Here is a 15,788-nt window from a genome sequence, read left to right as displayed (position 1 = left end):
TATAAAGCAAATGAGCTTTTATTGAGCTGAAGAAAAGTAAGATGTGAAATTTTACAGCTTTCTCTGGAGGTGTTGACCACTTCCTCCAAAAACACATCATAAGAAGAGGAGAGAGAGTAAACTGTGCAATATACGTACACCAATAAACACTCAAAAGCCCTCGTACACACAATCACATGCACACTCGCACTCTTCCACACAGCTAATACACGAGTTATAAATTCACCTGAAAGTAAACAGAAGTGAAGCAGCAGCACAGACTGAGCTGAAGAACAGTCCAGCGTTCAGTGTAAGCAGAGTATAAACAGTGGAGACGCACCGATCCCGTTCCCACATCTCCATCGGGGTGCAGGTTTCAGCCCTGTGTCCCGTGTCAGGGTTTCTCTGCTCATTCACACAGTTCAGTGTTGAGCAGCGTGTGAGTCCACGCCAGCTCGCTGCCCCGTCGGCTTGGTGCGTCCCTGATAACGGCATACTGTAAACTATGATTCTGTGGTGATTTAAGACGTTTCTGATGCTGGTTTATCAGCGGTGAGCAGCAGCATTGTCCTTAATAAGGCATCAGTTTTTATACACACACACACACACACACACGACGCTTGGCTTCATCTTCATTAGCTTCAGAGTATTCCTACATGTGCACATTCCCACTCCTGACACACCCGACCCAGGTACGACTCAGCACCTGTGCTGGGTTCACTCCTGTTTTCAGTGCACCTTCAGAACTTCCCCTTGAGACCAAGAACAGTTTGCTAACTCGTGAACACGCTAAGCAGCTAAACGAGTAAATTCCATCAGCGCAGTCGTTCACTGTCAATTTAATGTGAGATTTATTATTACTTCTGTGTTCACAGCTTCAGAAATGGAACAGTGCATTCTGGGTAAATCAACTCGCTCCTCTTTTAATGCACGTCACGTCAAGGGACAGTAAGGTCACATGACCGAGGGAAAGTAAATGAAGGTGTGTTGAAATCAGGAATGAAACTCCGCCCACATGTCTGGTGTGTTTACAGAGCTGAAACCGTGAATAGGATTTGAAAACACTGAATATTTCAATCTTTTGTCCTCTGTACATGTGTTAGTGTAAATCCTGTGTATGATTGTATTTATGCAAAAAAAATACACAATATAATACTGATGTAAAGGTTTATGGCTGTTGAAGTTGAATTAAAGTGCTCATGAAATCAGACTTCTGTACGTCTGGGTTCTGAAAAAATACTGACGGCTTCTGCTGCACTTTAGGGGCGTGGCCTCAATTTAAATACAATTAAATGCTCTCTAGCTTCCTTATGCCCTGCCTACACAAATGAAAAAGTTACTGATTATTAACCAATTTGGTAAAAACCCCTGGCTTCCTGTTTCATTCGGATACGGAATGAATTTAATCATCAGACTGTTTCATGAGCAATTTAATCTGAATTAGCTTATTTCTGAGAAAATGTATCAAGCACACGGGAGAAAACGTGTGAATACGTGAAAGCAGCACTGTGAGGCGTTTGTATAACTGTTTACAAACAACAACAACAACATTGACAAAGAACTGTCAGATATCTGAAAGATCAAAACATTTCCACCACAGGAACCTTTTCAGGAACTCAGGCACTTCACTCACGTGTGGAGCCGAGAGAGCGGGGCCGATTTTACTCCCTGCTCCAGAATCATACGACAGGAGGCGGGGCTTACCGTATCGAGAGTCACTGATTGGTCAAAAAAATGCATTTAGCTAATCAGTGTGTTGCTGAAGCATGTTCTATGTTCAAGGCAGCATGAAGCAATTTATTTCACTTTTTGACGTTTTAGATCCTGATAAGCACTGAGCAATTTATTTTATTAATGCGTATGATATTATCGTTATCTACAATAATGATCCTGCAAGGAGCTGAATTTTGAGACGTATCCGATAACCAATTACCATCACGTTCTTTTGGGTTTAACGACTGTAGTGTTTTCTCTATAGCTCTGTGTACAACAGCATCGTCTTTGATGTGTTTGATTTATGTGTTACAGAAACGCACAGCACTGAGGCCCTGTCCACACGGCAACGGATTCAGATGAATCCGATAAAATTTTTTATCGTTTCGGCCTGGTGTCCACACAGCAACGGCGTTTTGGGTGCCCCAAAACGATATTTTTTGAGAACGGTTTCCAGAGTGGAAAAATCTGGCAACGGCGCCGTTGCGAAGTCGTCTGGATGAGTAGAACGGATTTGTTTACGATGACGTCACAACCACATGACTAGAACAAGCAGCACGCCGGGTAGAAGAAGGGGTTTATGCACATGCGTCCTATTTCTTCTACTGTTCTGGTGTCTCCGATGGGACCGTCTTACAGCGCACGTAGAGGTGTGGCATGTGTACTGCATCGTTTTCAGCAAGTGTTGCGTTGCCATATGTACCTGATATTTTACTGATCCGTTGCCCATGTGGACGCAATTTTTTTTTTACCCGCTAAAAAAAAAATCTTGTTGCCGTTGTCGTGTGGATGTAGCCTGAGATACGAACATCACACCTGCATCACATTCAGTCCTCATCAATTCTACACAACTAGGCACGTGCTAACATTTCATTTATATATCAGGATAACTGTAACCTCATCATGATAACCTCATCACAACTCGTCAGTAGGTCAGATCGGTTACACTTTCCAAAAAAAAAAACCCTGCTCATCTAGAGAACAGAAATCTCGAAAAACGCTCACATTTGTCCCAAATAATGACGACATGATCTTATGCTGCCTTCTGAATTAAACCAGGGTTAGCAACAATGTCCATCATCACATCATTCAATCATTTGTAGAATTATCGCACACGCCCACTCACATATGCCCACTCACACACACCCACTTGCACACGCCCACTCGCCTGTTCCTTGGTGGAAATGGTTTCTGTAATTATAGCAATGAAAGCAAATCTACACACACTCACAACGTTCCATTTTGATTCCTGACATCATCATCCTCCTCATCATCATGATGTGTGTTTAAAAAAAAAAACATAAAAACACTGAAAAGTTTCCAGTCCCGACAATAAGGCTAATTTTCTGATTTTCAAACTGCTACATGTGCATTAAAGCTAACCGTCTGTGATGAACAGCGTGCAATTTCATTTCTGTTCATTAAGACAAGAGCCATTAGTAATGACGTGCTTTTTTTTTCCCTTGACCATGATAATCAGGACAGAACTCCGTTCCAGCACACACCCGTCCTCCCCGTTTCCTCTTCACATCACGTCTCAGGGTTCGGATGAAATCATACTGTGTTCTGATTAAGAAACCAGCTCTCGGTTTGTGCTTTCGTCCGACGCCGGGGCGGAACTTTGTGCCGTTTGTGAGTAAAGAAGGGATTTTGGTGCTGCCATGGACACAGTGACTCTCTCGTCCTGTTGGGTCTTGTGCTCGAGTAAATCTGATTGGATAACGATGTGTGCATGGCTCACATTAGCTTATCAAGAGTAGGCTTGTGCCAATATCATGCTTTATGAAAGGTAAATTATTAATAAACATTTATTTTATTGTTATTTATTAAAAGTGCATATCTGCCATTACTATGGGACGAACTTCTCCCTGAAGAACTTTGTTAAATTTGTGAAAATGAATCTTCTTTAATCTTAGCTATGACACTTTCTTCCAGTTCTGACGATATGATCCTGAGATAATCCTGTCTGTGATGGGGTTGTGTTTGAAGACTCTGAACTGAGGTGTACCATCACGTGACATCCTCAAGGCCACATCCTTCATCCCTTTGGTGTGTATCTTTCACCTGGAAACCAAAACCTGCGAAAGGTTCAATAACGGCTCCTAAGACACCAACCATAAGTTTAAATCTGCACTACACTCAGAAATAAAGGGACCGAACTGGGGTGAGTTTCCCAAATGTATTGTAGCACAAAGATCATTGTTAAATGGTCGAGCGAGCAGCACAATGAACACTGTCTCTCCTAGTTAAGCTGCTCTTAGCATTAAGAGGCTTTTGGAAAACTCATCCCAGTCCATTTCTTTTCTTTCTCACCGCACTGGGGTGCAGGCTTATAATTTTAGTGTGTCTCTTTAGGTCTTTAAGGTCAAGACAGTAATCAGATCTTTGGTGGATCTTTAAAGCGTGAGTCTATACACTCGTTAACGCCCCATGCAGCCTCCCAGACACCAGATACACACTCAGTGTAGAACAGGTACAGTTTGGTACCTTTATTCCTCAGAGTGTACATTTACGATGACTGGAGAAACTGGAGACGTACTAAAGGTGCATCCCAGAGTACCATCTCAGTGGCACACAGTGGCCCTACAGTACACTTTACCCTGCTCAGGGAGGCGGTGAATCCGGAGTCAATCCTGGGAGCACGGATGTGGGAATACACTCTGGATGGGACACCACTCTATTGTTTTTGAAATTATTTTTAAAAGGGCACTATATTCATATTCTCAGGGGAAAAATATATCCTAAGGGTACGAGAGATGACCCCTTAATGGTACCAACTCAGGAACTAGGACAGGTACAAATTGGTACCTTTATTCTTCTAAGCTGACTGGTGCTAATTTAGAGTCACCAATCCACCTACTGGGAGGTGGGAGGAAACCAGAGAACCCTGAGGAAACCCCCTGAGACATGTCTGAAACTCCTCATGGACAGTAAGCTGAGGTCAGGATCGAATCAGGAACCCCGGAGCTGTGAAGCTGCAACGCGACCTGCTGGTACAGTCTGGTTTTATCTGTGGATGTAAATGGGATGACTTTGATCTTGCTGCATAAAATGGAAACCTGGAAGCTGAAGTTTCCAACATAAGGATTCTGAGTGAAGGGAATGATGGAGCTGATGATTGGCACAGGTCTACTCCAGAGGTAAAATGTGTCTGTGTTGCATTGACTCATGCAGACGTGTCTTAAACTATTTATATGTAACTCGACTGACTCACTCACTAAAGCACAAGACAAACACACACACACACACACACACACACACACACACACACACACACGGATCATTGGTTATTTCCCCCACGGTGTGGCCATACACATCACCACACACTCCATCACTTCGTCACAGATATGGCCGACGTTCAGACATCCATGATGTAGCAACTTTGGATCCGAGCAGTCAGAGGACGAGCGCATATCAGCATCATTCACTCACGGGCTGAAGTTCTCCAGCAGCTCTGGTGTGAGATACCCAACGGGCATGTTTGGGGGGCTTTTGGTGGGATTCTGAGGGTAGGATGGTGACTGAGGTGCAGAATTCGGATTGAGAACTAGGCTTTGCTGCCCGTCCACGTCCTGTATGACGGTGTAGTCTGGAAGAGGAGGGAGAACAGAGGCTGGAGGGAGCTCAGAGACGTAGGAAGATGCTTCCCTTTCTTCTTCAACGTCAGGATTAAGAACGTGATACGGCTGATCTGGATCCTGATTGGACGGCAAGTCGGGAACAAGGTGGCGGGCGACGTTCTCAGATGAATATCCTCCATCGGAGTCATTCACGATGAGTTGGATGTCGAGCTTCTTCTTCAAGTCCTCTTCCTTTTCTTCGCCCTTTTTCCTGCTCAGCGTGTTGTTCTGTTGCTCAGGTGTAAGGACGACGCTCCCTGCAGGCGTGACGTCGCTCACCTGTGCGTAAAAATCCATGTTTGTCCAGTGATTCCCATCATTTCTTTTGAATTGTGTTTGAATCTCAATTTGCGACTCTGGAGTCGGTGTCGAATTGCTCCTGCTGACCAGAGGATGGCGCTCTTCCCTGTCAGGTTCCATCTCAAGACCGGAATCATCATCAGCTTTGTGGGTGGAGCCTAAGCACAGAGTCGAGCCATGATGGGAGGGGCCGAGCAGGCGCTGCTTGTCGGAGTTCTCATTTTTCTCCGCTGCTTCGTCCAAATTGATCTGGATAAACTCCACCCACGAGTCATCAGGATACGACTCGGGTTTGTACATGTGCTGACTGCTGAGCAGAGAGTTCAGTTCATCCAGCTTCCCTTTCTGTAGACATCAGTGACAAGTTTATATTAGATTTTACTCATATTCATTTTTAAAAAATGTACTGTTACACCATTTTACATTCCATTTGCTTCAGGGTTAAACATTCTCCTTCCTCACTTCCTTTAGTTCCTCAGCTCTCTCAGCTCCTGGAGCCTCGCTGCTTCCTTCAGCTTTGTCAGTTTCTCTACCAGTAACGGATCGTCATGTAGATATCGGTAGCAGGATGATATTAATAACGATATTAACGATGGCCTTCTCAAACTAAATGAAGTTGAATTTATCACCTCTGATGCCTGCTACAGGCGGAATTCTAGTGAATTTATACAGAAACCCTGTAATAATCATGTGAGATTCGAAAGCATCCAGTCATCCAGCGGACAGTCCGTCAGCTTGACGTGAGCACTTTGAGTTGTACCTTTGTTCGACTGTGCTGCATACAATAAATGTGTTTCCCATCACCAAGGAGATGCACACAGGAGAGATGGTGGTGTAGTGGTTAGCACGGTCGCCTCACAGTAAGAAGGTTCCGGGTTCGAGCCCAGCGGCCGGCGAGGGCCTTTCTGTGTGGAGTTTGCATGTTCTCCCCGTGTCTGCGTGGGTTTCCTCCGGGTGCTCCGGTTTCCCCCACAGTCCAAAGACATGCAGTTAGGTTGACGTGAGGCGGCCTTGTGCTGAGGTGCCCTTGAGTGAGGTACCGAACCCCTGACTGCTCCCCGGGCGCTCTGGTGTGGCTGCCCACTGCTCTGAGTGTGTGTGTGTGTGTGTGTGTGTGTGTGTTCACTGCTTCAGATGGGTTAAATGCAGAGGATGAATTTCACTGTGCTTGAAGTGTGCATGTGACGAATAAAGGTTTCTTCTTCTTCTTAATATCATCAACCCAAGTTGCCAAGTTTCAACAAAATTTCCACCTTAACAAACTTCTCAAAAACTATGACAAAAATTCCAAATGCTGGAAAATGGAGTCATGTGTTTTTTCTTATTCCTATACACTGTAGTGCACATGCATTTCTACTGTCCCAATATCATCCACTCCATCATCCCTCTTTCCCTTTTCCAATCTTTACAATAGAAACAGATCTGTACATCATACACACGCCGTCTGCACTCACACTTCACCTTTATTTGCAGAAATTTATTCAATTTTTTTTTTTTTTAGAAGAAGAAACCTTTGTCACATGCACACTTCAAGCACAGTGAAATTCATCCTCTGCATTTAACCCATCTGAAGCAGTGAACACACACACACACACACACACACACACACACACACACACACACACACACACACACCCAGAGCAGTGGGCAGCCACACCAGAGCGCCCGGGGAGCAGTCAGGGGTTCGGTACCTCGCTCAAGGGCACCTCAGTCCAAGGCCGCCCCACGTCAACCTAACTGCATATCTTTGGACTGTGGGGGAAACCGGAGCACCCGGAGGAAACCCACGCGGACACGGGGAGAACATGCAAACTCCACACAGAAAGGCCCTCGCCGGAACCTTCTTGCTGTGAGGCGACCATGCTAACCGCTACACCACCGTGCCGCCCAATCTAATTTTATTTATTAGATCTTTCTGGTAGAATTTTTTTAAACTGGCAACCCTGTAAAGACCTATCGTGTCCTCTGCTCCTCCCCCTGAGCATGGGGCAGCGTGATTCCTGCCCCAACACCCTTTATTTACGCTTGTTCCAGTTCCCCTGTTTGACCACTAGGTGCAGTAATATATTGTGTGAGACGGGACAGTGGGAGGTCACTACAGATGCGAGAGAAGCGTTCAGCAGATCCAGTGTTCCATTCTCTCTCGTTCTACACTCCACACACTGTCTGAGGGTTGGGAGATGGAGGACAGAGAAGCACTGCTGGGTCGAACCTAAAGCAGGTCACAGTCAATATATAACTGAACACTAATTTTATGCTTTTAAAGGAAAACTCAGGGATTTTTTTAACCTGGGCCCCATTTTCCCATCTCTGTGGGTCCAAATGATTACTCAGAACAAACAATTACAAAAGGGATCCTTTCCATGTCATCAAACACTCGTGTCTGTATCTACTGCAGTAATCAGCTAAATATTCAGGCATTACTTTGGAAACAGACTTCTTCATGAAATCTGTGTGACGACTTCTTTAGTAAACATCAGAAAACAGTAAACAGTAATCAGCCTCGTGCGATAATCGACTCCAGGCGCTGAATGTGGTGCTGCGTCAGAGAGATTCTTTACAGTTACTGAGCGAAACACACGCAGGTGCATCTCTGCAGGGATCCTCTCCATGTTCTCAGACATTTATAATAACATTATCATCCTCTCAGTGGCTAAAACACGCGCTTTACTGTGACGTGGATGACTGCCCCATAGGATTACACCATATAGCTGCTCTGCGGTTGCCTGTTATAGCGTTCTAACTCAATGCTCGACCGACCTCAATCGTTTATGTCACTGGTAAATATCTGGACCCAAAGAGATGGGAAAATAGGATCCAGGTTCAAAATAATCCCAGACTTGTCCTTTAAATACTGTGAATACGTGACAGAATATAGGAGTCAGATAATTATACCAACACTGACACCATAAAATACCTTGGTTTGACATTTGACTCTGTTATGAACTGGCATTCACATATAGACACTGTTGCTTCTAAGGTTTCACGTCGGCTAAGTCTGCTGAGTAGAATCAGAAAATATCTGAACGAGGACACTTGTCGACAGCTGTATACATCCTTGGTCCAGCCTCTGTACAAGTATTGTGATGTAGTGTGGACTAATGCAGATCTTACTAGTCTCGAAAGACTGCATCGGCTACAGAAAAGAGGGGCTTGTATTGTCTTAAGAAAGAAAGTCAGAGATGAACGTACAGAAACATTATTTAGAAGTCTTGGTTGGGTTAGTTTAACCGCCAGGTGGAATTTTCACAAGTGTTTGATTGTATTTAAATGCGTAAATGGCTTTTGTCTGTCATATTTGTCTAATATTTTTTGCTTGAATTCAGAAGTACATAATTATAACACTAGATCTAGAAATAATATTCACATGTCAAAAGTTTCTTCTAAATCTGGCCTTCGTTCTTTTTCCTTTTCTGCTGCCAAATTGTTGAATAGTCTTGATGACAGTATCAAGAAATCTTTTTCTGTGAGGACTTCTACTAATAATTACTGGTCTAAAGTTAATTATTAGCCGGTGTATTTTGTACATATTTAAAGGTCATAGGCAAGGGTCAGAGGTGAAACATAGAATATCAACTTTATTGTCTAGAAGAACGACCCAAAAAGCGAATTCCATCTTCCTGGTGTCTAATTTGCAGCCTAAAATTGAATAAAACAGTTAAAATATACTGTTTTGCCCAATTTCCGAAGGTTTGTTTACATCTCACTTATGCGCACTTTCACCGCCAGGGGACCGTCATCGTGACGTCATTCAACCGGGAACAGCTCTGTGTTTACCTGCGAACCGAGCACACGTGTACAGACTTTGGTCGTGAGGGGTTGTGTAAAATGTCTGAAAGCGATTTTGAAGTAGGAACTCTCCAAATTGAATATCGAGAGGTGAAACCGTATCTGTATGACCCTATGGTCGTTGCGAAGCAATCGGTGAATGCGGCTCACTGGTTTGACCGTGTGGCCCCGGAATCGGACAGCGACTCAGCCGACTCTGATCGCGGTGACCCCGGACCTCAACAAGACTCGCGCCCAAACGATTTATCCTGGTAGTTATGATAAATTCCTACTTTCGTCGTAATACTAAATAAGAGCCCTTTTGAAGAATAATTAAACCGCCCTCCCTAGTGGATATAGGGAACGATTACTGGACAGCGCGCCGGTAGGCCACATTAGCCTGCCATCCGCGGCATTATACTATTTATAGCCGACTCTAAGCAAGGAAATATCCCTTTGTCTCATTTCCTCACTGATTGTACAGGATCCCTCAGGATTCTTGACTTGCCAATTGCAAGCAAAAGTAAAAATGTTTCCCTCCAATTAGAACCCTGCACTCCCGTGGGAGTCCCGCGGGACCCGACGCAAAGCAGTGCGGCGCGGGACAAATTGTGAAAGCTCATTGCGGGTGCGGGCGGGAGGGGGAGTGCACAATGCGGGCGCGGGCGGGAGAGGTGATAAGCTGCAGTCCCGCTAACTAAAAACGTGTTTAAAATAAAATTTATAAATTATTAATTTATGTCTATCATATATAATTTGTGCTGGATATTTTATTTGGCATTAATAAAAACATTTTAAGATGCCTAAATTTGCAGATGTGGTCTAATCTCGCGTACGTTTCCGATTCCTTTCCGCTCTTCCGTGTTTGAGATCTCCGATCATGGCAGAAGAGCAGAGCTCCTCTAGTGAAGCTCACAGTGCTTCAGAAGTAAGTGCTGCTTTAAAAAGAGGTACATTTACCGTTAAAAAGTCAAGAGTATTAGTCCTAAGTATTAAAAAGTATTAAAAAGTATTAACTAGTATTAAAACGGACTGTGTATCGCACAGATTGTTCAATTTAAAGCGAGAAATAGACAGTGTATAATCTGAGGAGCTGCTTGTGGTTGCGCAGCACTTCATATGAGAGGAGAATGAAATCGCGGTTGGAATCATAACGCCACAGACTCAGAAGTGGGAGTGCGAGTGCGCAAAGCGAGAGCTGTCAATCAAAGCGAGAGCTGTCAATCATGAGCGCATGCAGCGCTCAACTTGGAATGTGTCAGCAGAATGTCAGACAATAAACTTACAATAAATGAAGGATTGGTCAGTGGAGAGCTCAGCTAAGCTCAGCATGTTTAATTCCCCAAGCCAATGGCAAGAACTTTCGTGAGAAATAACACGAACGTCTGCATCATGCGGGATTTGCGGGCGGGAGCGGGATAAAATATGGCAGGCGCGGGTGGGAGCGGGACTGAAAATCATAATTCTTTGCGGGAGCGGGCGGGAGCGGGACTGCACAATGCGGGAGAGGGCGGGAGCGGGACTGAAAATTCTGTCCCGTGCAGACCTCTACCTCCAATCTTCTCCTTTTTGCTTGAGCGTTGCTGCTCCGTTTCTTCTTTGACTGCTTGATTTCGTTTCACGCACACAATCCACTCTCTCTGCTTCTTCTCCTCTTCCGGAAAAAGCCAACCCACTCTCTCCGCCTCTTCTCCTCTCTCGGTAAAAGGTAAAAACTTCTTCCTGAACCGGTCCCGTTGTTACAGTTCACTGCACAACAATAAGGCATGGGGGTTTTTCTTGGGAAATTCCTGAACGCACGTCTGCACTCGAGCCGAACGGCAATGTAAGTAAACGGAAGCGGACTCAACTCAAGCGGTTTGTTTGTCTTGAATGACGTCACGCGCCGAGTGGTCACAAAAATAGCTGAACAGAAATTCGCCGCGATCCGCACTAACTTATTTTAATTATTACTTATTAACAATACTTCTTGGGACCAGAAGAAAACTACAGAGGGTTTTTAACATACAAAGTTTCAAATGTGCATAAAATTAAAACCGTTGCCTCTGAGCTTTAAGTACTGGCACTAATCTGACCTTCGATATTATTTTATCTGATGCTATGCAGAATTGTTTAATGGAGTTTCTTATAATTGCTTCATTATTATTATTAATCTTTGCTAATTTTTATTTGAATATATTTATACATTTATATTTTTAATCTATATTTTTATATAACTATACATAATTCCTTTAATTAAACACAGCTCCAATGTAAATAAGGTTTATCTTTTTTGGATTCTGTGTATAATAAAGTTTACAAACAATTAAACACTGGCATCAGATATTCAGGACATAAAGTTAGGACACACATTTAAGCTTCGACTGCACCTGCTTCTGTCCTTGATTTTAGGAAAGCAGTGGATTAAACACGATCATTTTACACTGAACAACAAAAATAACACAAACTATCAAACAGGAACAAACGCTCTCACCAGAACGCCTCGCGTTAGAGCTGCAACCTGTAATTCCCAACCTACAGCCGAATTTACCTCCAATACTGACCAGACTCATGAGAGTTACGACTAACATTCGCCAGCTAGCTTGATGCTAATGCTACTTGCTCTTGTCCGCTAGTTAGCTTGTTGCTAAGCTAATCACTATTGTCCACTGGTTAGCTTGATGTTCCACAAAGCACCATGAACACACAAGACTAGCTCACACTCTACTGTGTGTTTTGTGATGATGATGATGATGATGGTGTGAAATCTGTAATAAAGAACATCACGCTTCCCGCCTGTCCATGATGAGAGAAACGCATCACAACAGCACCAAAAGACATTTTCACTCCTGCTTTCCTCCGATAACTGAACAATAAAACATCACGCAGAACCGTTTGCTCCAACACATCTGTTTATTCATCTCCTCGTCCATTCGTCCGGCAGGTTCAGAGACGTGGTGAAGGTCTGAGTACAGAGAGAGAACGACTTCCTCAAGATACACACACACAAATTGCCATGTTTACGTCGTGATTAACGTACGGAATAGACTTGATGCTTTTCTAAATATGCCATTAGAGAACCCGTCTCGACAGGAAATGTGTTTTTCCCAACTTCCTGACTAAAGCAGTTTCATTCCCTCAACCATAACACTGCTCACACCTTCACTCTCCCACAGGACTGACATGGCTAACCACTAATCTCTCTCACCACAACACACACGTTGCTCAACAACAGGCCACTCAAGTGTTTTATTCCTCTTATACCTCAGCAATTCACCATTTTTATACATTTATAGTTAGTGGTGCTTTAAAGTTTGTGAACCCTTTAGAATTTTCTATATTTCTGCATAAATATGACCTAAAACATCATCAGATTTTCACACAAGTCCTAAAAGTAGATAAAGAGAACCCAGTTAAACAAATGAGACAAAAATATTATACTTGGTCATTTATTTATTGAGGAAAATGATCCAATATTACATATCTGTGAGTGGCAAAAGTATGTGAACCTCTAGGATTAGCAGTTAATTTGAAGGTGAAATTAGAGTCAGGTGTTTTCTATCAATGGGATGACAATCAGGTGTGAGTGGGCACCCTGTTTTATTTAAAGAACAGGGATCTATCAAAGTCTGATCTTCACAACACATGTTTGTGGAAGTGTATCATGGCATGAACAAAGGAGATTTCTGAGGACCTCAGAAAAAGCGTTGTTGATGTTCATCAGGCTGGAAAAGGTTAAAAAACCATCTCTAAAGAGTTTGGACTCCACCAATCCACAGTCAGACAGATTGTGTACAAATGGAGGAAATTCAACAACTGTTACCCTCCCCAGGAGTGGTCGACCAACAAAGATCATGCCAAGAGCAAGGCGTGTAACAAGGCGAGGTCACAAAGGACCTCAGGGTAACTTCTAAGCAACTGAAGGCCTCTCTCACATTGGCTAATGTTAATGTTCATGAGTCCACCATCAGGAGAACACTGAACAACAATGGTGTGCATGGCAGGGTTGCAAGGAGAAAGCTACTGCTCTCCAAAAAGAACATTGCTGCTTGTCTGCAGTTTGCTAAAGATCACGTGGACAAGCCAGAAGGCTATTGGAAAAATGTTTTGTGGATGGATGAGACCAAAATAGAACTTTTTGGTTTAAATGAGAAGCGTTATGTTTGGAGAAAGGAAAACACTGCATTCCAGCATAAGAACCTTATCCCATCTGTGAAACATGGTGGTGGTAGTATCAGGGTTTGGGCCTGTTTTGCTGCATCTGGGTCAGGACGGCTTGCCATCGTTGATGGAACAATGAATTCTGAATTATACCAGCAAATTCTAAAGGAAAATGTCAGGACATCTGTCCATGAACTGAATCTCAAGAGAAGGTGGGTCATGCAGCAAGACAACGACCCTAAGCACACAAGTCGTTCTACCAAAGAATGGTTAAAGAAGAATAAAGTGAATGTTTTGGAATGGCCAAGTCAAAGTCCTGACCTTAATCCAATGGAAATGTTGTGGAAGGACCTGAAGCGAGCAGTTCATGTGAGGAAACCCACCAACATCCCAGAGTTGAAGCTGTTCTGTACGGAGGAACGGGCTAAAATTCCTCCAAGCCGGTGTGCAGGACTGATCAACAGTTACCGCAAACGTTTAGTTGCAGTTATTGCTGCACAAGGGGGTCACACCAGATACTGAAAGCAAAGGTTCACATACTTTTGCCACTTACAGATATGTAATATTGGATCATTTTCCTCAATAAATAAATGATCAAGTATAATATTTTTGTCTCGTTTGTTTAACTGGCTTCTCTTTATCTACTTTTAGGACTTGTGTGAAAATCTGATGATGTTTTAGGTCGTATTTATGCAGAAATATAGAAAATTCTAAAGGGTTCACAAATTTTCAAGCACCACTGTACATGCATTGGTGTAAGAGTGAGTTCCTTTTGTCACTGACGTTATAGCAGCTATAAACAGTCGTTCCCTCACCAGTCTCTCTTTACTCTCTCTTGAACTTCATATGACAAAAACTCGCAGCTTATCATGTTCATGTTACTGCAGAGCTGCCAACTCTAATTCAGAAACTTTTGTACTCAGATGGAGAAAAATCTTTGTCCAATTATGTCTGAGTTGTGGCTCATTGTCGGTCAAGTACAAGCCCTACTGGACGGCCTCAATGTTGCCAAGGCAACAGGACCAAACGGAACCTCAGCAAGGTTGCTCAGAGAAACAGCTTCAGAGATCGCACCATCTCTCTGTTGGCTGTTTTAGAAGTCACTCAGGATAGGGGCTGTTCCACAGGAGTGGAAGGAAGCTAATGTCATGCCTGAATTTAAGAAGAGTGAGGTGTCTGTCTGGTGTCCCTGGCATCCAAAGTTTTGGAGAGATGCTTACTCAATAGTTTTAAAGACAAACTGTGTGAGGTTATTGGGTCTTGTCAGCATGGGTTCATCAGTGGTAAATCCTGCACCTCTAATCTCTTGGAGGTGCTCAATGCTACAGTAGATAATGGAAAGCGGACTGACATTGTCTACAGTACATGGACATGTCTAAAGCAGTCGATAAAGTTTGTCATCATCGCCTGCTACAAAAACTTTGCCTGTTTGGGTTTGGGGGCAGCCTCCTCCAGTGGTTCTGTTTCTGTTTGACAGATCTCCATCAGTGTATGACAATGCTCAGTGCCACATTAGATTCACTACCTGTTTCTTCGGGAGTCCCGCAAGGTTCCATCCTGGGTCTGGCCTTGTTTCTCCTCTATGTTAACTATCTCTTGGATGCTGTTGTAGCAAGCCACGTAGCCATGTTCACTGATGATACCAAACTGTACAGGGAAATCACATGCCCTACTGATGGTAACTCCTTGCACACTGATCTGGACTGTTTGGATGCATGCTCAACACTTTCTAGCCTCATGTTTAATGGGAACAAGTGTAAGCATCAGATCATCACCAAGACGATCAAGCCAGTAAAGTCTTTATACTCCATTAAGGGCAAATCCCTAGAGGTGGTGTCATCCGAGCATGATCGAGGAGTGCTCGTCTCGAACAATCTCACATGGAAACAACACGTTCTTGAACAGACTCCTCGCGCCAACATGCTGCTGGGCTGCATTAAGAGGAACACTAGATATATTCACTCTGTGAATATTGGAATTCATGCCCATACTGACATCAGAGTCCATGGCCATGCTCAAGCCCAGAGTCATGCCTGAGTTTGAATTCATGTCCATGCCAATGCCAGGTTCCATGCTCATGCTCAAGCCCATGTCCATGCCTGAAACCATGTCTACGCCTGAAGCCATGTTTTGTCCTGAGCCCTTGCCCAAGTCCAGTCCGGAGCCCATGTTCATGCCTGAAACCATGCTTGTGTCCAAGTCCAGTCTGGAGCCTGAGTCCATGCCTAGTCCAGAGTCCATGTCCATACATGAAATCATGCTTATGTC

At 43.7% G+C, this 15,788-nt stretch overlaps 1 protein-coding gene across 1 annotated transcript in view; it reads right to left on the bottom strand.

The window, feature by feature from the left end:
• The window catches only part of ghra (growth hormone receptor a), a 56,699-nt gene continuing 40,911 nt past the window's right edge, over positions 1-15,788 (bottom strand). The window contains exon 9 of the mRNA XM_060931040.1: positions 1-5,957. Within this exon, the coding sequence (XP_060787023.1) occupies positions 5,121-5,957 (837 nt within the window). The 3' untranslated portion in view covers positions 1-5,120. The remainder of the gene's footprint in view (positions 5,958-15,788) is intronic.

The sequence above is a fragment of the Neoarius graeffei genome, chromosome 10 (genome assembly GCF_027579695.1).
Source record: "Neoarius graeffei isolate fNeoGra1 chromosome 10, fNeoGra1.pri, whole genome shotgun sequence".
In the NCBI taxonomy this organism is placed as follows: Eukaryota; Metazoa; Chordata; class Actinopteri; order Siluriformes; family Ariidae; genus Neoarius; species Neoarius graeffei.
Note: the sequence above shows the minus strand (reverse complement) of the source record. Positions and strands in the feature narration are given on the sequence as shown.